The sequence below is a fragment of the Phodopus roborovskii genome, unplaced genomic scaffold (genome assembly GCF_943737965.1).
Source record: "Phodopus roborovskii unplaced genomic scaffold, PHOROB, whole genome shotgun sequence".
NCBI classification, from domain to species: domain Eukaryota; kingdom Metazoa; phylum Chordata; class Mammalia; order Rodentia; family Cricetidae; genus Phodopus; species Phodopus roborovskii.
The window spans coordinates 1,049,195-1,072,987 of NW_026126470.1; the positions used below are offsets into that span (position 1 = coordinate 1,049,195).

A 23,793-nucleotide genomic window follows, 5' to 3' on the forward strand; every position below is an offset into this window, starting at 1 on the left:
CTCGGGAAGAGAGCTGAGGTGTGGGCTGGGGGCTGACCAGGTGCCGTCCACTGTGGTCGGCTGCTTCTGCAGCACTGTGCACTGAGAAGGGCAGTTGGAGGAACACCTGTGTGTGGAGGTTGCTTGCTGCTTTGCCCACACCAGGTCCAGGCAAAGGGAACAAAGTGTAATCTGAATCACCCTTCTTTTTCTCCTAAGCCGTGACCACCCCTGGCAGTACACATCCCTCCATGTAGGAGTGAGATCACCTGGCAAGTCAAGGATTTTCTCTTAATGCCCAAAGCTTCGGGTAGTCATGGCCCCCCTGAGAGGACAGAGATCCTCTATTGTGCTTTAACCTAAAAAAGTAAACGGCACTTTTCAAACTTTGTTCCAAACTGTTGCTTACGTGGAAAAGGAGTTCTCCCTGTCAATCTCAGCAGCTCTTTGGAAAACATCTTCACTGGCATCCAGAATCTGACTCACTGTGGTTATAGCGACTCTTTTTGCCTGAGAGAGAGAAGGCACATCACAGAAGATAGGTGTCATGCTAATCATTAGTACCATCATGAAGAATGCTCATGGTAGGAAATAGCATGATTAGCATGATAATCCAAGGAAAATAATTTTTAAGTCAAAGTTTCAGTTTAGGGCCTATATGAAATAAAAGAAAGAGCCAAGATAAGAACTGAAACCATGAATGAAGCTGGTGAAGTAGGAGGTTTAGGATTTTGAATTTGACTTCGTGATAAGATCATTCACAGAGCCCCTTTCCACCCATAAGAAAAGAAGGAGTTCTTGGCTAAAAGTAGACACAAATATTGCTGCAGGCCTGCCTGTCCAAACATCATAGCTCACAATACTTAGCACAACTTACCAACTGCACTTACATAACTATCAGTAAAATTATCTTTAGTTTCTTATCATTGAAAACTTGGAAATGGATTAGAGATAGTGTCTTGGCATTTCATTCCTGTCTTTAATGACTAATTCTCTATAAACTTTATAACTAGAAGTGCATATTCTTTGAATTATGTCTTCCATTACCTTACTACTTAAAACCTATTTCTCAAAGGACCTTTGGTAATTAAAACAATTTTTGAAAGAAGACATTTAAATAATACAAAAGGAGCCATGCTGACTTACTTCATGTTGGTGGTTTACAATCACAATAAAACTCCTTTGTTGACAAATATTGAGCATATTTCTTGTTTTTATGTTTCAGAGTTTAGCATGCCATGATATTAGACATGGTATAAGACTCTTTAGGAAATCCAAATCCAACCTGGGAGTGGGCTTGGCACAAAGAGAGCAGAGCTTAAGGCATATTTCAGAGCAACTGTGTAGGAAAACTGTCTAATTGGGAAAGAACATGTCAGAGTCTAGTACAATTGTTAAACTGCACATCATAAAGCTAGAGACTTGTTCATCCAAAGACACATAAAAATATAAAAACAACCATCATGTCAATTCAGAGGATGACTAGGCAAGGAGCCCTTATTCAACTTCTTTGAGTATCTTCCAGAAAGCGTATTCTGTCTGCCCACTTGTCTTAACTTAAATACCCCCAAATCAAAGGTTAAGGAATAGAATTTGAGATGTCCCACCCCTTTCTAGAGTGTTAGGAATCGAACCCAAAGCCCTTCACATGCTCATAAAACGCCATCAATAGGCTACAATCCCAACCTTCGCTTCTATTTTAAAGTCTTGAGTTTTACCTGGAGTTCGGCCCCTCTGGTTTTATTGAAGATCTGTCCGACCACTCTAGTAGCAGAAGTAATGTTCTCAGCGGTTAATATACTGGCATTAGCTGTTAAAATCTGAGCTTCTGTAGAAATATTCTTAGATTCCGTCTTGATGTTTTCTATCTGTTTAAAGGTATATATTTTCAAAGATTCTATTTTACACAAGTATTCCTAAACATCTTGCAAATGACTGCCATTGAAAGAGCTGACATTTAGCTGAGCCTCAACCTCCTGAGTATCACACCCTCCTAAGTTTTCTTATTTACTTCCTTGTTTGTGTAAACAGCACAGTTCACAGAGTGCAGGGATTTCATTTTCCACTACCTGCTTGGATTATATCAATACTAACAAACTACTGTATTCATGTCACATGTATGGATGGAATGAACCTAGTTTTACACTAGATGGCACTATTATTTCAAAAATCAAACCAGTACTAACTTGCAAGGAGTTAAGACAAATTCTATCAGCAGACAGAAAACAAAACAACAGCTCAATCTCTGTCATGTGCTTGGCATTTCGTTTCATGTTCTAAGGTGCAATCACACATTGGGAAATGACTGTAAGCTGAAGTCCCTTGTAACACTTTAAGACTTAGAGCCAGTTAGCTCACCTCAAATTCACACAGCTTGGAAGTTGCAGAGTTGAGAGCCAAATGCTGGCTTGCTGGTTCCAGAATCTTACCTCTTTCTTTCAGTGTGTGTGATTGGCAGCTACCTGCATTATCCTATATCCCATTCCTAACCCCCACCCCCACTTCCCCAACCCCCAACCCCCACCTTCACATCTGTGATTACAGGGTTGCTGTGGTTCCCTGTGGATTTTAAATTCAGCAGTAGCTTTGTCACAGCTTGGCAATGGTCCCTGGCCAAAGCATTTCACTCCTCAGAGCTGTACTTTCCTCACGTATAATAATGTTTGTCTGTGGTGTTTAAAAATTAAACATGATTTTAGAAAATTTAGTAGTATACAGAAAATGGTACAGGCAAATACCCAATTAGCCAAAGGTTTTGTGTTTTGTTTTGTGTGTGTGTGTGCGTGTGTGTTACAATGATACAGATGTTGAATTTTTATTTTGATCTTTACCCATATGCTGAATATTTGCTTTTTTTTTTTCTTTTTGAGAAAGGGTTTCTCTGTGTAGCCCTGGCCGTCCAGGAACTCACTCTGAAGACCAGTCTGGTAAATATTTGCAAGTGTGCTGTAGTTTCTTGATTCTGAAAGACAGCAAGCCACAGCTTCCAGTAACCCAAAAGATGATGCAGTTACACAGATGACAACTTTAGAGTATGCTGAGTTGGGCAATCATAATGTTGAACAGATTATGTGAATTAAATATGTTTTAAACTTACAGTGGGCTTATCAAGTCTTAGCCCTCTCTTATGTCCAGGATCATCTGTATTTGATAGCAGTAAATGCTCACCAATTGATGCTAGGAGCTATAATTGCCTTTAGCATGGAAATGATATCCAATGTGATGAAGAAGATGTAACATGCCTTCACACAGAAGTACCTCCATCAAAGTGTGCTGTGTCTTCCTCTTCTGTAACAAGCTAGCACTTCCATGCATGCCCAGTTGCCTATATCCTTAGTCAATATAATTAATATGAATGGGAACATATTTATCCATAAATCCTTCTTATTTTACCAGCTCATGGATAGAGCCCTGAGACCAGCATCAATCTGGTTTTCCCATTCCTTTTGATGGAGTAGACTACTTTTGGTTTCTGAAGCCTGGGGTCTACGTTCAGTCAAAACTTGAGCAGTCTACTAAATAAGATCATTTAAAATATTTTCTAGGCTACCATTTGCTGAATTGTTCTGGAATAAAATGTAACATTAAACGAATGTTGACTTTAACCAAATACGAATGGTTTAGCTTTCCCTTCCTTCCTTCCTCCCTCCCTCCCTGCCTGCCTCCCTGCCTGTCTTCCTTCCTTCCTTCCTTCCTTCCTTCCTTCCTTCCTTCCTTCCTTCCTTCCTTCCTTTCTTTCTTCCTGCTTTTGGTTTTTCGAGACAGGATTTCTCTGTGTTGCTTTGGAGCCTATCCTGGAACTCTGTAGACCAGGCTGGCCTTGAACTCTCACCTGCCTCTACCTCCCCAGTGCTGGGATTAAAGGTGTGTGCCACCAACGCCTGGCTTGGTTTTTCTTGATTTACAAATTAAGAGTGTTAAAATCATTGATTTGACCATCAGGCATCCGAAGACCAAACAGGTTGGCTTAGACACAGACCGTCCCCCAGCTGCCCATCAGACGGACTAGAAGGTATACCTGTGTTTCCAGTGTCTGCAGATTTTCAGTGCAGCTTCCGATCGTTACATTTTGTAATTCTATCTCTCCATATTCATTAACACTGCACAGCCGAATTGCTTTAGGATTCCCGGCTTTAATAAAAAGGAAAAATGGAAACAGGTGTATAAGAACAAACAGCAATCACTGCTTGATCGCTGCGTACCCGCGTGACTCTGCTACTTCTCCCAGGATGAGCACCTGTTCAATCTTGAACCTGGGCCAACTGGTGATTGACCTTGACCAACAGAAGAAGTGGAAAGACATGACTCCCAGCACCTGGGCCTCAGAAATTCTCTCAGTTTCTGTCTCCACCCTTCTGGGATGTTGGAACGCTGCCCTGAGGCACCGTATGAGGAAGGGAGTCTAGCCACTGGAAAACAGGCCATGTGGTGCTGTCTTGAGTTGTTGTGTGTAACACTGAGCATGCATGTTCCCCCAAATGAACAATCTAGCTGTTACAACCAACCCAAATAGAGCTGTGAGAAACCTAAAGCATTGTTAGTTTAGGTCAAGAATTTGGGGTCGTTTTAATACCCAGTAATAGAAAAGTGAAACCATCTAGGCAAATTGGACTTTGTACAAGAATCAGTTACTATTTGCTTCCTTCTTGGTCTTCAAGAAAGATTTACTTCCTAACTCATAGGAATGAAGTGACTTTGAATTGGACACAATGAAGATATACTAGGCTGAGACTGGAACCAATATGGAAAATGCCTACTAGCTACTAAATATGTTGATCTTCTATCCCTATGCAAATCTGGGTCATACCTCAAAGACAAAGAATTGCTAGGAGTTTTATTGGCTCTCAATAAAGCAGTTTTTTTTTTTTGGGGGGGGGAGTAATTTTATTTTCTCAGATTGTCACCTGAACTTTCCATCTCACTGTCCACAAATAACTAATCATTATATAACATCTAAAGATAAAATCATAATTAGAAGGGTAGCTGATCACAGGTGAATTTTTTTTCTCAGTATCAGTATTGAAGCAGCTTTTTTGAGAAATGAAATATTTGATATCAGAATTGCTTTAATAACATTTAAAATAAAAGGTTGAAGTTTTCATTAATTTACATGATGACTCTACCTCTACTGCAAGACACAATGAAAAGTTTTAGCACATACAGGATTTATGTCTTTTAAGCAGCCATATATCAAGTGTGTCTCTTCCACTATTTACAGAAATATATCTTTACTCAAACATCATTGAAATACATTGTAATCACTTGTTATATAAAATAAAACAATTAAAAGCAATTTTTAACATAGAGCTAAAAGTGAATTTGTTAATATTTGAAATACATATCTTTAAAATGATATGACTCAGTGTGAAATTCAAAGGTTTATATAACAAACATTTTCATAGCAGTTGCTCAAAAATCAAATGCATGTCAAGTAAAAGATGATAATATGACTCTCTTATTCCTCCCAAGTTATTGTATCAAACATCTGGGATGACCTTCATGGATATATTACCAAAACTTTTCCCAATTCATAGCACACAGTTGTGTTTTGTAAGTTGCACCTGGTTTATAAAATATAAAAAATGTAAGGTATATACAATGCAGAAATTGAAGGCAGCAGTCATCCTATACATACTATACTGTAATTATATAGTATAGTATGGCTTTTAAAATATGCGTAGTAAAACCAAATCTACTGAAGCTCCCCTTTTGCTTTCTGAGATCTTTGTGCTGTCTTATTTTATGTCAACTTGACACAAGTTATACTCATCTGAGAAAAGAGAACTTCATTTGATAAAAATGCTCCTATATGATCTGGCTATATATAAGCAGGCTTGTATGATTAATTAGTGATTGATGGGAGAGGGTTTAGCCCATTGTGGGTGGTGCCATTCCTTGGTTGGTGGTCCTGGGTTCTATAAGAAAGCAGGTTGAGCAAGCCATGAGGAGAAGCCAGCAAGCAGCCTTCCCCCATGACCTCTGCACCCATCCCTGTGCCTCCAAGTTCCTGTCTTGCTTGAGTTCCTTCCCTCACTGCTTTTGATGATGCATTGTTATATGGAAATGTGAATGAAATAAACCCTTTCCTCCTCAGGCTGCTTTTGGTCATGGTGCTTCATTACAGCAATCGTCACCCTAAGTACGAGAAGGCTGGAAAAATCATATACTAAGAGTAGCATGGATTGTAGATAGTTGAGTAATCACTTAGAATAAGCAAGGAAGGAATATAGGAAAGAGAAATTCCTATAACATATTTAGAATTTCAGTGTAGTCTCTATGTGCACAAAAGTGAATATCTAAATGATATGAAATTCTCCTCACTTTTAATAAATGATTTAAAAGTGGCTACATTTTGAGGCATCCAGTTCTGTAAGAAATGGGGGACACCAGCAAAGTTAATAAGATGCAAATGGATGCAATCGAAGGACAGGTAAGACAATTAGATAAAAATTACATGACTAGTAGACTCTAATTATTAAGAAGGAGCTCTAAGGATGTATACTCAGAACATATTACCCAATGTGGTACTGATGTAAGTCATCAACATTCTGGCCCTTATCTGGAAACATGCTAGAAACAGAATTCCTTGATCCTAGGAATGCCTTGGTGCACACAGGGTTGTCATACTGATGAAAGTATCACTAAACTAAAAATGTGCCGAGACAAATAACCAAAACGACCAAGGAAATTAAGGAATGCTGACAAGGGACCTGCTCCATTCCATCTCATCTCTACTTGGAAAGACATAGTCTAAAGGGAGATACAGAAGGGACCTGTGATATGTATTGATTTAAAACAATGTAGACAAATGATGCAACTCCAAGAATAAGTATTCTCCTGAACAAATGCTATGGGCAGAGTAAGCATGAGGAAATTTTCTAATCAAATAAGGATAAGGAAGAGTTCACAAACAACTGATCCATGTTCAGGATTGTCAGGTATATAGAATCACAGAAAGTATGATTCTGTGCTGGTCTGTCCTAAACTTCACACACTGACATTAAAGTAAGCCATGCCTTCCTGCTGTCTTGTCCAGAGACCTAACAGCATATGGGAGAACAATAGGTATGAGCCACTCAAATGGTTCCTCTGCTTAAACAGAGATCCTGGGGAAATCACATACCATTTACAGTGCCCGAAGGACATTTTTCCAAAGACGGTCCATATCTTCCCACTGGGATTCTAGCAAAGGTATAACTCAGGTAGGTACTATTTTCACAGAAATTAGCTGTAAAGAAAACAATTTTTTCACATTACAGATTATATATTTTTGAAATTTAAAACTAGATAAAAGGTGAAGTTCAGAACCTTTGCAGTGCAATTTAAAGAAGATTCAGAGAGTCAATTGGCTGGTTCAGGAGTTTCTATACTTTCTCTCTGGTTAAGTGTCTTCTATTAGAATCAACATGCTAGATAACAGGTTTCAGACTCAGTGTACACTGTTAGAGAGAAGGTGTAAACACACGCTAGCAAGAATTATGTATTGATTAGTTAAAATCTAGAGAATTGATAAACACAATTTATGGTGGGAAAGAACTTTATGAGGATTTGGATCAAAGCAAAAAGGCCAAAATCATGGCGGCGGGGGAGGAGGTAGGTGCATGAGCTGAAAGGAATACAGACAGTCAACCAGAGGGGGTGGAGGGACTCTGTATTCCAAGCTGAGCATGAGAATGAAAAATGTTGGGAAGCACACCTTGATCCAGAAACACATGAACTGAGATTCTGACACACCATTTACTGAAGTCAAACCATAAAATTTAATAACTCAAGGGAAAAGAAAGGACTTAATTAATTAAACACATACTTAATATAAGAATATGCTTAGACAGGAAGACTTGTCCTGATTCAAAAAATTATATTAAAACTCTGACATTTGAAATAGAATCAAATGGCATGTAGCCCCTGGAAAGGGCCCACGGTAACCATATTGATAGTTGCCCTGCATTCAAGGCCGGAGCCAAAAGGAAGTTTATACATGTGAATTATAGAAAAATGTTGACATTTGGAAAAAAGGACAAAGTGTCTCAACCACTTTGCCTAAGAGGAAACAGGGTTTTGATTGTTGAAAAAAAAAACCTCATATTTTTAGCATTTACAATATCTTTTCGTATATTTATGTGTGTGCTTCTGTTTTGACAGTTTTATACAATTACATACTAAAATTTAGATTTGTTTTCATTCCCATTTCTCTCTTATACCCTCCATCCTCTAAAACCCCTTTCTCCAACAAGTCCTCCTCCTCTTATATTCAAGCCTTCATGTTGTGTTTGATCTGCTGAGTATTATTGGAGTTTCTTGCACAGGAGTGTTGAATGGCAGGTTATTTACTGGAGTAAGGGCAAATTTACCAGTGGCTACACCACTGAAGAAAACCATTCCTCCTCCCCTCGCGACGGTAAATTCACAGTAGTCCCTCAGGGAGCGGGTGGGATCTCCTAAGAGCATCTGCCACCCATAATGAAATGTGAAGGCACAAACGTTGCGCAGGTCTTGTGCCGATAACCCTAGCTACAGTGACTTCATGAGCACACATCTTAGTGCTGTTGTCATTATGCTAATTGTGTCTATAGTCTTTAACTAAAGCTTCCAGGATCCTTGCTGCCATTATTATTAACAAAAGGCTCACCTATACATCATCATAGGATCGGTTGAGTAACTTACCAATCGTACACCTCAGCCCTTTCCACTCTTCAGTACAAATACATCTGCCATTTTGCCAGGTTCCGCCATTCCTGCAGAACTGTATAGGGTTGCTCGACACAGAAGTGGATACCCCTGAAAAAATGGTAAATGACAGAATAGTATTAACCTCGTAATGTGAAACATTTTACAAACTTAAGAAGTCCCCCAGTCTTACAAATTCAAACACTTTAAAGTTGATCTCTTTTTTCTTTAAATCCGTTCTTTTTTTAAAAGTTCTGTAAAACTCCAATTTTCCTTCCCTCCCTCCCTCCCTCCCTCTTTTCCTCCTTCCCTTCCTTCTTCCCTCCCTCTCTCCCTCAAGTTTAAAGTCTTTCAACTGCAGGCTCCTTTACTATAAAAATAAATTGCTTTCTTCAAGAGGGAAGAATTCAAACAGTTTAAAAGTCAAGTCTCCTTAGAAAACCCCCTATCTCTTTGAAAATCTAGAGTCTCCCAACTGTGGGCTCCTACAGAATAAAAATAAGTTAAATACTTTCTCATTTCAAGAGGGATGAACCATGGCACAATCATAATCTAATCGAAGCAAAACCAAATTCCAGCTGTGGAAATAACTCTGCGTCCAATGTCTGGGATCCACTCATGTTCGGAGCTCCTCCCAAGCGCCACCCATAGTACGACACTTGCCTTGGGCTGCTACTATTCTTGATGGTTTTCCCCTGGTACGGGCCTCCAAAGTGCTGGGGTCTCTTGCTGCAGCCTCGTTGAACTTTTACCGGTAGCCTCTCATGGGCTCTCTTCAGCTTGTTAAGCCTTAACCTCTCTGCATAAGTCCTTCAGTCCTGGGCCATAATAGCCACTGAAGCTGCACCTTCACTAGTGGCCTCTGCGGGCCCCTCACAGTGCCGTATACAGACAATTCCGTTTGACTCACTTAAGTATTTGCGAAGGTGAAGTTTTCTGAGGTGTTTGCCTAGGATCCCACTTCTCTGCATTGGGGCACCTTTCTTTCTTTGTATATTGCAGAATTAGTAGTTTTTCTCTTGTTAATTATTGTGGTTAAATAAGGATCAGGATAAACAAATAGGCCAAATAGATGTTTATTCAGGGAGGAATAACTTACAACCTAGACAGATGAACACCAGGAAATTCCACCCGATGCTCTCCTGTCTGAGTCACACTGGCCAACAGTATAATATCAAATACAGAGTCTCTGTGCATTATTTGGGACCAGCGGCGGCAGGCGGAAAAACCGTACTCCTTACATTCTAAAAATGTATTTGCTTAAGTTCAATCATTTCAGATAATTCATTTACTTTCATTTCTTTGATATTTAATTCCATTAATTTTTAAAATAGTATCACCAAGCATACTTGTTCTAGAATTTGCTATTTCTTAATTTCTAACGCTTGAATGATTTCTGCATAATATGGTGGGAGTGTGTGTGCCTCTGTGTAAAGATAGATTTTATCCAAAGGTAGAGAATCTTCAGCAATCTATGGAGGAAAATGAAAGGATCTCAGAAAGGGCAGGAGTGGGACATGGGCAGGTGAGACAAGTATTGCAGAGAACTAAGCCAGACACGGTCTCAGCTCTGGCATAGGAGCAAAAAACGTAAGCTGCCTTCAGAAGGCAAGCTGGAGGGAAGTCTAGAATCCTGCCTTTACCACAAGCTCACAAGGCTATAATCCCAACAGGAGGATCAAGGTCAAGGTCATCCCAGCCTAGGTTAGCTACTCACCTGCATGGGACCCTGTCTCAAATTCACCTCCATAACAGAAAGCTAAGATGATAAGAAGTATTTTATGTCTCAGTGGCATAGAGAACAGAACTTCTCTAATCTATGTTTTATGGTTCATGTAACTCCTGAAGGCTTCAAGTGTCACAGTAGTGACCTGGGTCCAACTTCCACATTACATAGTCTAGTACCATGCCTTCTGTCCCCATAGATACGCCAAACCCATAGCCTCATCATTATGGTATCAACTCTTTACAGTGTTGCAGTGTCCTGGGATTCCCCTTTAAGACTGGATGCCTGTTGGTGTGAACATTTAGTTATGATTTATATACATTTAATAAGCATGGAGGAGCCATCTACCCATGCCTAGTCATTCTGCTTTTAATTACAAGTAATATATTGAATCAAGGTCATAACTTATCTCTAGATCTTAGAATATTGTTAATGAGTAGAAAGCTAACAAGTGTTTGCTAAATGACTTCTCTGTCATTTGAATTCCAGCTAAGGACATCCAGTTCAAGCTGGACTACCTACTTTCTGTTGTAATGGTATATTTAACTGTGTGCTCTACCCACTTCAAACTCTGAGCCTTTAACGTACCCAGAACACACAAAATGTTGCCTGAAGTAGTAGCAGCATCTTTAGGCTCTATCCTATCTATAAAAAATAAACTCAGAAGCAGGAAGTTTGTTCATATAACTATTTTTTACAGTTGTAGTCACAAAAAGGAGGCATTAGGAAAATAGATTTATTGTGAGGAAAAGAAAGGAAAAAAGAAAGAAAATGTACATAAATAAAACACCAAGTATATCTTCTGTTAAGATACAAGTTGTTCAACATTAACTACTTAGCTAATATTTTCAGTAAATATAATAATAAATGCTTTAATAAGCTGTCTTTTAATGAAGTAGCATAAATATTAAAACAAACTTTCTATATCTGTTCTTGGAACACTTTCTGTTCTTCTTTTCAGCTACTCAACTTAACTTAATGATTAAGCCTATTATAGAGTTTTGGTGTGATAACTTGAGTCTCAATGCAAAGGTTCAATGTGGGTCAATGGTATTCATTCAAGCTATAATTCGAGGAGTGGAAAAAAAAATGTGCTCAGTACTGAATGACATAAAACTTCATAAATTAGAAAATAGTTGCCATGTTGTACTGAGTGCTTAGAAGATACAATATATCATCTTAAGTCTTCAAATGGATTGACTCATTTAATTCTCAAAATAGTCCCATGAGGCGGAATTAGCATCATTCTTATAAGAGGGGGGAGAAACTGAAGCACAGAAATATTGGCTAATGTGCCAAATCACTCAATAAGCAGCCATGTTGAGATTTAAAGTAAGGCAGGCAGTCAGGCGCTAAGGGTCTTATCCTATTCAAAAATAGCCCTAGCCACAGAATTCTGGAATGATCTTTAATAGCATGTCACCAGAGTCTAACCCAGAGTGATGGACATATCCCCAAATATCTAATACCTGAACACTCATGAATAATCCACTAAGCCAAGGGTCCTAATTCTTAGTTTAAGACAACGACTTCTGAAATGGGATCAATAGACACCATCGATTCTCAAATTACCATAACCCTGATCATTGCCCCTCTCTCACCTGCACAACAAAACTCATCCCTCCAACAAGACTCCTTTCCTTTTCATAGTTAATTTCGTATTTAAAAAATATTTAGCCCATGGACATGTGAAGAAACAGGAAGGGGGAAGAAGGAAGAGGAGTCACATCAACATACTTTATTCATAAAACACTTCTCTGACCTTTTTTTTTTAAACACTAAAATGATTCCAGTGTTCCAGGATCTGTTATAGGAGTTAGATTTATTACTGTGTAAATTTATCCCGTAGGAAGTACTAAACTGAGTAAAAGTAAAGAAAGACAAATATTGGTGGGCAGATTGCTTTCTGGGCAGCAAAACACTCACCTTAACTTTTCCTGATAACATTCATTTTCTACTGAGTGAGAATTATGAGTGTCATAAAGCCTGGCCTTGGGTTTGGGACTATATAAACCTTCTGAAGCACTTACTAGGTCAAGGACAAAGTCTGTCCTAGAGTGGGGAAGGAAGGTTATGGCTGATGTAGAAGGAACAGAAAGCAGGGAATTCTTAGAGCCAGAACTGAAGAATGCAGTTTCATAAGGCATCGCCATTGTGTATGAAAGTTGAGATGCCCTCTCATTGATACAAATCAAAGAAAGCATCCTCTCAACATTGCATTGTGAGCATCTGTGTATGTTTATATTAGGATTAACTTAAGCTGATAAAAGTCAACGGAAAGGATTGCAATGAAATCCACATTTATATTTAGCTTTCATTATGAAGAGTGATGGGACTCAAAGCCTTGTTGCTTTTTCCATTGCAAGCCTCTTGCTGTTAGAAGCACTAAACCAACAGATATAGATCTCACACACATCCTTTGTGAAAAGACATTAAACATTTCTAAAGAACACTCAATATGAAAGGGCTGGGATTCTGGAAGCACGCTGATTTCTTCCGATATAAATGCATCCTGAAAGATTATTTGTCATATGGGTAAACAGAGGCTATAGGTAATTGGACATATCTTAATGAAGCCTAGGGTCCAATGGTCATATGCCACATGGCTTCAAGCAGCAGCAGGAGACAGAAATATCTATCTTTAAACATCCAAACTTTCATTTCTCTTACTATTTTGAAGGAAAACATGAGGAATTGGCAGTTTATTTTTGTGTCATTTCTGAACACAACTATTTAAAAATTCTTTGTCCATGCTATGAACTGTATACATCCATCAAAATTCATGTGTTGAATTCATATCACAAGGATATTTGCTCGGCTATGTTCATAGCAGAATTATTTGTAATAACCTGAACCTGAAAACAACTGAAAAATGGATACAGAAAATGTGGTACATATACACAATGGAGTACTACTCAGCATTAAAAAAAAATGACATCATGAAATTTCTAAGTGAATGGATGGAACTAGGAAAAAACCATCCTTAGTGAGGTAACCCAGGCACAGAAAGATAAATGTGGTATGTGCTCACTCATAAGTGGATATTAGACATAAGGCAAAGAATAACCAGCCTACAATTGACAATCCCATGTATATACATACATACATACATACATACATACATATATATATATATATATATATGTCCCCTCGAAAGGGACAAGATCTCCTGAATAAATTGGGAATGTGGGGGAGGGGATGTCAGAAGAGGAGTGGGAAGGGGAAAAGGGGAGCAAGAGGAGAACATGAGGGATCAGGAAGGTCAAGTTGGGGGAATAACAGAGGAATGCAAGGAAAGAGATACCTTGATAGAGGGAGCCATTATGGTGTTAGCAAGAAACCCGGCACTAGGAAAATTCCCAGGAATCCATAAGGATGACTCCAGCTAGGAATCTAAGCAATATGCATACAAGAAACACATCTCAGCTTCGAAGACAGACACTACCTCAGATTAAAGGGTTGGGAAAAGATCTTCCAATCAAATGGACCCAAGGAGCAAGCAGGTGTAGCTATCCTAATATCTAACAAGTTTGACTTCAAATAAAAATCAATCAAAAGAGATGAAGGTCATTTCATATTCATCACAGGAAAAATTCATCAGTACAAAGTCTCAATTCTGAACATCTATGCTCCAAATACAAAGGCATCCACATTCATAAAAGAAACGCTATTAAAACTCAAAACTCACATAAAACCACACACACTCATAGTGGGAGACTTCAACACCCCACTCTCATCACTAGAAAGGACTACTAGTCAGAAACTTAACAAAGAAACAAAAGAACAGAAGTTATGACCCAATTGGGTTTAACAAACATCCATAGACCATCCCATCCAAACACAAAAGAATATACCTTCTTTTCAGCTCTGCATGGAACTGTCTCTAAAATTGGCCACATACTAGGCAACATAGCAAACCTCAACACATACAAAAAAATTGGACTAGCCCCTGTCTTATCAGACAGCCATGCCTTAAAGTTGGGATTCAACAACAACACGAATTACAGAAATCCTACAAACTCATGGAAACTGAACAATGCACAATTGCACCATTCCTGAGTCAAGGAAGAAATAATGAAAAAAAATTAAAGACTTCTTAGAATTCAACGAGAATAAAGACACAGCATACCCAAACTTTGAAAGCAGCTAAGAGAAAAGTTCATTACACTAAGTGCCCATATAAAGAAAATGGAGGATAGTCCTATTAGAGAATTAACAGCACAACTGAAAGCCTTAGAACAAAAAGAAGCAAACTCACCCGGAAGAGGAGTAGACACCAGGAAATACTCAATTTGAGGGCTGAAATCAATAAAGTAGAAACTAGGAACACAATACAAAGAATCAATATGATAAAGAGTTGGTTCTTCAAGAAAATCAAAAGATAGACAAACTAACAAAAAAGCAGAGAGAGAATATACAAATTAACAAAATCAGAAATGAAAGGGGAGATATAACCATGGACACTGAGGAAATCCAGAGACTCCTCAGGTTATACTTTGAAAACTTGTATTCCACAAAATTTGAAAATTCAAAGGAAATGAACAAATTTCTGTATAGCTATCACTTACCCAAATTAAATCAAGAACAAGTGAGTGGGGAATGGGATGGGAGGGTGGTCTGGGGGGCATGGGAGGATGGGAGGGAGAGGGATCTGGGATCGAAAAATAAGAAAAAGGATAATAAATGATTATAAAAAAGAATCTAAGCAATAGTGGAGAGGGTAACTACCCTCCCCCTGCAGATTGATGACTGTCTTAATTGTCATCATAGAACCATCATCCAGTAGCGGATGGAAGCAGAAGCAGAGATCCACAGCCAAACACTGGGCAGAACTCCTGGAGTTCAGTTGTAGACAGGGAGGAGCAATAATGTGAGCATCAGGGTTAAGACCATGTTGAGGAAACCCACAGAAACAGCATACTTGAGCTAGTGAGAGCTCACTGACTCTGGACTGACAGCTGGGGAACTGCATAATGTGGGTGACGGTTGGGTGGCTTGGGCAGTTTGTGGGGCCACTAGCAGGGGAACCAGTATTTATCTTCAGTGCATGAACTGGCTTTTTGGAGCCCATTCCCTGTGGAGGGATACTCTCTCAGCTTAGGTACAGGAGGGAGGGCCTCGGTCTTGCCTCAACTGATGTGACACTCCGATGATTCCCCATGGGAGGCCTCACCCTCTCTGAGGAGTGGATGGGGTTGGGGTAGGGTGGGGAGAAGATGGGGTGAGCAGGGAAGGGAACTGGGATTGGTATGTAAAATAAGATAGTTTAAAAATATAAAATTTAAAAGTTTATGTGTTGAAATCAAATTCTCAATATAATAGCATTAAATATCAAAGTTTTTAAAAGTTGATGCAATGCAGCAAGAAGGCACCCCAGAACCAAGAGGCAGACCTTGACCACATACCAAAGCTGGAGCTCATTTCTCCCAGGCTCTCTGATGCCCATAACTGTGGAAAAGAGATTTCTGTTGTGTATAAAGTACCTGGTTGCAGTATTTTGTCATAGTCCACTTAACAGACCACCTTCTAGTTTTTGTAATGCTTATTTATTCATCACAATAATTCAAATCTAGTTGTAGGAAATCCAGTGAAGTTCTAAATCAGGCCTCTTTTCTCTTCAACAAAGTAAGTAAGGATGGAGAAATTGTCAGTAATGAGAATCGTGAGAAAAATATGTGTAAAAAGATTGAAAATGGGATAAGAACTTGTATTGTGTAGGTAGAAAAATCTCGATGAAATGGTGACACTTGGTTGAAGGCCTAAACCATCAAATGAAATGTTCGTGTGAAATGGGGTAAAGGCAACTGTAGGTAAACTATTACTGTAGCAACTGTAGGTAAACTATCACTGTAGGAACTGTGGGTAAACTACCATTGTAGGATCTGTGGGTAAACTACCACTCTAGGAACTGTGGGTAAACTGCCACTCTAGGAACTGTAAGTAAACTACCATTCTAGGTAAACCCCCACTGTAGAAACTGTAGGTAACTGCCATTACAGGGAAGGAACCAAATCTAGAACTCCTCTTGGGAATTGCAGAAGCTATCAATATTATTGAAAGTTTACTTTGCCCAAAGAAATGTCAAATGGATAGCATTAGGAAGCATTAGAGAGTGTAGATGATTTATTATGCATGGTAATATATAAACTCATCCTTAATCAATAATTCCATCAGTGTCATATAAAAAATGACAGACTACTCCAGCAGACCTGAAAGAACCCTCAGTACTCCTGTGCCACAGCATCAACCTTCAAAACCAGAGCCTTAAAAGTGACCTTTTAACAAGAGTCACGGTTCAGAAACAGGAGCGGGGCTTTTAAAAATTCTCTTTGCTCCTAGAAGGTCACCAGGCCCCCTTCCATCCCAGCACCATCGAGGCAGCTGGACCCTGTCCTGGTTTCTGATGGCACTCTTCGGCTCTGGTAGGCAGGTGAGAGACATGCCTCCAGGCTGCACCTCAGGCCCAGCCATCTACTTGACACTGTCTCAGCAAGACTCACTCTGCCACCCAACCCCACGCACCTCAACATCCTTCCCTGAACATCCTCCCTGTGGCCAGCCATACCTGTTCGGTCTCCCCCTCCCCCCATATAGGCACAGGAGCAAACCACACTAGTTGAAAATTCAGGCACAGATCCAAACCACAAAAATTGGAAAAATCGGAAGAAGAGGCACAGGTACAAGCCATACCAGTTGGAAGAAAAGATGAGTAAAGGCCTCAGTAAGAATACATTCACCAACCAAAAGAGCAATGTGGAACCACCAGAACCCAGTGATCCTACAACAGCAAGACCTGAATATTCCAATGCAGCTGAAACACAAGAAAATGAACTTTAAAATTACTTTACGAAGGTCATTGGAATTCTATAGGCCACACCTTAAAGTGCTTCTTTGACATTCAAGACAGTGGTTCACTTTAGAATAATTAGAGTTGATTTGATTTGAGACGTGTTGGATGTTTCGAATTTGTCTTCCCATTGAGAATGAGCAGTGGCCTGGATGAAAACCACTAAAACATGAAGTTTCTTTTGCTGTTCTGCACCAAAAGATCAAAACAGACAAACTACGAGGCTGCAAAACTGGAGAAAGCATCTTAATAGTCTCCCAGATGACAGGAAAAGTATGGCAGTTACTGCACCAGCAGAAATGTATAGACACCATTGAAGACTCCGAAAACCTGGGAGCTGAAGCATGACTCTTTATACACCCCAGACTGCAAAAACTCAGGAGAATCATGAACATGAAGACAACAGACTTCCCTGAGAATACAGCAGAGAACTCTGATTATCGTGCTTATTGAACCATTGTGAATTTGGGATTGTCAGCTCTTGCTGTCTCAAAAAACCAAAAACCAAACAAACAAAAAACAAAAAGAGAAAAAAAAAATGAATTAATTCACTCTGGTTTTCTTTGTGCTTCTGAGAACAAAACCACTGAGACCATAACGAACAGGTTCAAATCCACAGCCTGTGATGCACAGCTATACAAATGCAAAAATGTTCTCCCAACCTCAGTTTCTCCATTTGTGATGCAAGCAAAATGACGCCTGCTTCAAATGGGTTGCCAGGATGAAATGAGATAAGACACGGAAGTTCTGAGTGTGCTATCTTGGTCCCAGTAAGAGTTTTTGAAGTTGTAAGGTATATAAAAATTAAATGTAAGAATCAATACTCCCTCTAGCCAAAGATGGGCTTTTCATTGAAATTGGAAGTTTTCTGTATTTTTTCAGTTTTTTCTTAAACAGTCTTAGTCTTCTCAGGATGTTGTTGGACTCCCAGCAATCCTCCTGCTTCAGCTTCCTGAACACTCAGAATGTGAGGCTCTATATGCCTACCATGGAGGTTTTTGGTTTTAGAGGTTTTTATCCCTTTGTTTTTCACAAAAAGTTACCACTTTCCATGAAAAATACATTATATTTATATGAAATGAATTTTGAATATAGTAAATTAATTTAGACACAACTTGATGTACATGTATACATGCATTGCTTTCTAAGTAAGACATTTATAGTTCATTAGGCATTCAGGAGCATGCCTGTAAAGCAGGGGGATCACCACGAGTTGAGGTTGTCCTTGGATACATATTATGAATTTAAGGACAGCCAGAACTATAAATTAAGTTCTCAAAAACAAACAAAAAAGGCATTCACAGCTACATTAGTTTCTCTGAGATATGCATGAATTCTGGCACTATGAAAAAATTAATTTAAGAGCAATTTATAATTAAGTAAGGGACTAAAGAGGAAACACTTCATACTGACATTAAATGAAATGACATGAGAGGGAAAAGAAGTTAATGGAAAGGAATGAAGCAAAATAGAACAGAATGAAGCAAAACTGAACAAAAATAAACAGAGCTAAAGCACATTCCAAATAAAATTTACAAGGTAAGCAGCAACAACAAACAGAATCAGTCTTCACCTCGTGTGTGTGTGTGTGTGTGTGTGTGTGTGTGTGTGTGTGTGTGTGAGTGATAACCCTCTATTTTTCTGTTGGCTTCATGCCAAAGCTGAGGGATCTCCCTTATATAAAAAGTCAACTGAAAAGCTAACAACAAGGGCTAAGCTAGAGGCGCTGGTACAGTACTACTCTGAGAAACGGAACTTTTATTATCCTTCCTTTTTCTTTCAGAGGCTTTAGGCCTCCAGCAGCTCAGAGGTATGGCCACAGGCAGGCAGCTCTCCCTAAGCCTTTGACTCCTATGCAGATTCTGTCCTCTATTCCCTACTGTTCCTTGTATTGGTTTTGTACTTTGTTCTTGTAATGGCTTGGTTTAACCCTGTTATTTACAAGTCACATGTTTTCCTTTAAAAGCAGATGTAATTGTGAATACAGCAAGAAGGAAGACATTTCTCAAGTATATATCTTTTAAATGAGATCTTACACACTTAATGAACCTAACAGTGAGAATGACTCCTTGTGATTTTCTTAAAAATAAAATTAAAGTATTTTACAATCTTAATTTCATTCTTTTGCCCCCTTTAATTTCTTACTCTGGTTCTTTAACTGCTGCCAACACAATATTTTCTGAATTCAAGTCTTTCTGGGTGGAGTGGGGATGGTTCCATTCCAGGCCACCTCTTCAGCAGCAGCCAGTGTGGAGCATTTGTTCTCAGCATAGGATTCTGCAGCCTGGCACCGCTGGACGGCATTTTCTGCCTTCCTCGAGGGCACTCTGTTACTCCTTACTGACATTAGTTACTGCTATCTATCCAGTTTCACACATTCTGCATGTCAGCTTTCAATCCCTTTATAGCAGTGGTTCTCAACCTTCCTAATGCTGCAATGCTTTAATATAGTTTTTCATGTTGTGGTTACTCCAACTATAAAATGATTTTCACTACTTCATAACTGTAATTTTGCTACTTTTATGAATTTTCATGTAAATATCTGTGCTTTTCCATGGCCTTAGGCAACTCTGGTGAAAGTGTCCTTCGACCTCTTACAGAGGTCGCAACCCACAGCCTGAGAACCATTGCTTTATAGTGACTCCCCAGAAGCCAAGGGATGCAGCATTGGAATCATTGAAAATGCACTTTTGAGTTCTCAAGGGCTTTATTTTAATGCCATCATTTTACACTAACATCTCTGAAGTTCCTTCCTGAGATGGATTTCTACATGATACTTGGGAGTCTGTGCTCATAACTATTTACCTTTCTAGGATTTAGCTAAATGAACCCAAATACACACTGTTAACAATTTCTATTATTACTCAGTCTGTCAAATCAGTAATTAAAACATCACAAAGAAGCCAATTCAAATTGCATTCTTCACACTGCTTATCCACACACATGCATTTATTGACAGATACAGCTGCCCAGTAGCCACCAACCAATGGCTGTCTCTCACTTTAGAAGTAGCATTGTAGAAGGTAGCCATTGCCTGGATAAGATCCTCCCCAGCACCGGTATATCAGGTGACAGAGTCAGAGGTTCAAGCTCTGCCACCACCTCCCCACCTCCCCACCACCCACAGGGTGACATTACCTCTCTGGATCCTTACTGCCAACCTCCAGATGCCCAGTCCCAAAATGACGCCCGTCAGCAACCCACACACAATAGCCACCAGCACCCGGATGTTGCAGGAATGACAGGAACGCATATTGAAGCAAAACCACTGCACCACTCGTGGTGAACCAGCTAGTTCCTTAAGTCAAGAGATTTAATCAGAGACGGTTATAAAACACGAAGAGAGCTCTTCCTTTCAGTGGTCCGTCTGGCAGGTGTTCACATGCTTGAAGAGTCTGGAAGTTAGTTCAGCATAAAGTAGTTGCAATGGCCGCCTTGAAGGTGTCTTTCTGCTTGCAGTGTGCTCATTCTTCAATGAGGGAGATCAAGTGTCTGCAGTTCTCAGAAAAGGAAACCAATTGAGGGCTATAACAAAGAAGGGGAGGGTTCAGCCTAGAGGGTCAAAGGGTGGCTCTCCAGACAAGAAGGAAGGAGGCAAGCAAGGAGAACCCAAAGGGGAAGCCAGGAAGGCAATGGAGCCCTCTGGTTGTCCACAGCTCAGCCAGGTGCTTCAGCATATTCACACATCCTCTTGGAGAAGTGAAGCATGTTGTCAAATGAGGCGATAAACTGCAGTAGGCACAAATGATTCCACGGCTTCCATTTCCTTATGTGCTAACAGCTGGAACTGGTGAGTGAGCTCACTGGCTCAGGGAGAACTGTAAAAAGCATAAAAGCCTCTCTTAGGAATTGAATCATGATTCCACATTCATGTGCTGGAGCCAAAGCACCCACAATGTGCCCCTGATTGAAGATAAATTTGGTTGGGAAAATAGTCGATTTTAATTGAGTACAATGGCATGGGCCTTATTCCAATACAGTTGGTGTCTTTAAAAGAGAAGATTGGAGTAGATGTGCACAGAAAGCAATAAATAAAGAGACTTAAGACCACTAACTGCAGAGAAACTACAGAGAAAGGTTGGAGCAGGGCCCTCTATCAGAGTTCTAGGAAAGAACCAACCATGATGACATTTTCATTTAAAACAGAGGTTCTCAATCCATGGATCATGATGCCTGTTGGAGCCAAATGACCCTTTCACAGGGGTCACATCAGATGCTGTGCTTATCAGATATTTACATTATGATTCATAACAGTAGCAACATTACAGTTATAGAGTAGCAGTGAAAATAATTTTATGGTTGAGAAGGTGTCAACACAATATAAGGAACAAAATATTTCTGTTATTTAAGCTTGTGGTACTTTGTTACAACTATCTTAGGAAAGAAATCCCCTACCAGAACTTGTATGTGCAAACGGCTACCTCTATGCGGCTGCAGCTGTGACTCTTGGGGTCTGGCCTTCCTCTTCCCAGCCCTTCCTAGTCTCAAATGAAGTCACTAATGAGTACCCATGTCAGGACTGTCACAGGCAGGGACAGGTCCTCAAAGCGTTCATATTCCCTTCCGGGTGAGAAACGAGGGAGTCACCCCTGATAAGGCAGGTCACAGCTGTTAAAGATCTCAAATGTAATTAGCACAGAATTCTCTTCCGGGAGTATTAAGTAGTTTCTAAAGGACAACCTTGGGGGTTATTAATATAAAGTCCTAATTTTACTTCATCCCAGAGCTTCATGAAAACACATTAATATGTCACAGAAGGAAAGAATTTAGAGATTGCTCCGGAAAAACAAAACAAATGAATCCCTGTTCATTTTCCATTTGTTGTGAATATATGTGAATATATTATAATACTTACTCTATATTATCTACCAAAATGGCTACAGTAGGGTACATTTAAAAATTCTTCATGGAAAGATCAAAGGATCTGAGGCACAAGAAATTTAAAAGTTCTTTATACCCTTTCTGTGGTATGTATAGTATGTATTTTAAATTGGCATAACATATATATTACCTTTTCAGTATAAAAATAACAATGTTCCAATGTTCCATAAGTAATAAACATAGAAGATGAATTATCACCTATTAAAGGGGAAACACATCAAGCATAGCACTATGGACAATTTTTGTCTTTGCCTCATTGATTTCATAACACAATGCAGAAACAAGGATGAGGCTGGAGATGACTGCAAGATGAGCTCCTTGGTTACAGGATATTGAGCAATACCAGGTCATGCAGAGTTAAACGGTGTCCTGTATGGACCATTCTGCAGCCTCCAGTGTATGCATATGCATTGCTCATTGCTAAATTCCCAGTGTTTCTTAACTACAGAACTGAAGAGGACACTCTCAGAGATGTCATTGTTTGGATATGCCAGAGAAACCTTGCTTGATATGGAAGAGGGTGACCATTGCTACAGAAGATGACTAAAGAAATGGATTGTGGTGCCCATGGCTTCCCTACCAGGATGTCAGGATTTTTTCTCCTTGCAAGGTTACACATTTTGAAGGGAATGGAGCCCAATGGCTGGGAAACTGATTTTGGGTGGTGAATAGACATTTTCTTCCTCCAATCAGTGGAAATACAGGAACCCTGGTATGCTGCCATTATCATAGCGTCATACAACTTTGTTTCTTTGGCTCTGTCATTGAATTCATAATGGTGCCCCTTACTTGCTAAGAAGAGTAGAAATTTGTGGGATAGGAATAATCCTAGGTATAGAAATTTAGAGGTTTGCATTTATATAAGGACATGTATTATTGTCTTTAATACCAAAATGTATAAAAAGTCACTCTTATGATTTGGATAAGATATTTCCTTCCCAGCAGTTTGTTTATTGCAAAGTAGGTCCCCAGATTGTGCCACTATTTTGGTAGATTCTGAAAATATTAGGAGATAGAGACTAGCCAGAAGAAGTAGGTCACACAAACATATCCTGTGGATCTGTACCTTGTCCTGCCTTCCCACTCAGTCTCTCTTATTCTTTCTCTCCTGTCTTCCATGAGGTAAAGCGATTCTTCTACTACAAATCCTTGCTACTATAATGCTCTTCCAAAAGCATGGGACCAAAGAGCAAACAACACAACTAAAACCCCCATAGACTTCTTTAGAAACAGAACCAAGCCAAACTTTACCAACACTATTTTATATGCACACAACTCAAGAAGACAAAGAAGAAAAAAGGTAAATGGGAAATGACTTATTTATTGATTTATTCTACTCAAAGCATACATTGGGATGAACATGTGGATAAAATAATAAACCAGAGGGACAAGGTCCTTGTTGTCACACAGCTGCCACTCAGGGAGACTTGGGTTTGTGTTTATGCTATCACTAATTTGTCTCATGGCCTCAAACAAATCACAGAAAATCCAGACCTCCGTGTCTTCACATTTTCAACAGAGTTAGACCTCTCATTCCTGTGCATTTTAGCCGTAAAGACTTCATTGGAATAAGAACAAGGAAAGTGTTCATCATGTGTCAGAGGCACCGTGACTCAGTGGGTGTTGACAACCAAGTAGAGTAATGAGAACATCTATAAAAGGGAGATTAGCTTAAGCTGCCACACCCAAAGCC

The 23,793-nt window shown here is 39.5% G+C and overlaps 1 protein-coding gene across 1 annotated transcript in view; it reads right to left on the bottom strand.

The window, feature by feature from the left end:
- Adgrg7 (adhesion G protein-coupled receptor G7) overlaps positions 1–20,472 on the bottom strand; it is a 44,170-nt gene extending 23,698 nt beyond the window's left edge. The window contains exons 1-6 of the mRNA XM_051191637.1: positions 20,358–20,472; positions 8,644–8,757; positions 7,103–7,207; positions 3,998–4,110; positions 1,698–1,847; positions 389–489 (exon numbers count right to left, since the gene is read on the bottom strand). Of these exons, the coding sequence (XP_051047594.1) occupies positions 389–489; positions 1,698–1,847; positions 3,998–4,110; positions 7,103–7,207; positions 8,644–8,757; positions 20,358–20,472 (698 nt within the window). The remainder of the gene's footprint in view (positions 1–388; positions 490–1,697; positions 1,848–3,997; positions 4,111–7,102; positions 7,208–8,643; positions 8,758–20,357) is intronic.
- Positions 20,473–23,793: the final 3,321 nt, after the last annotated feature.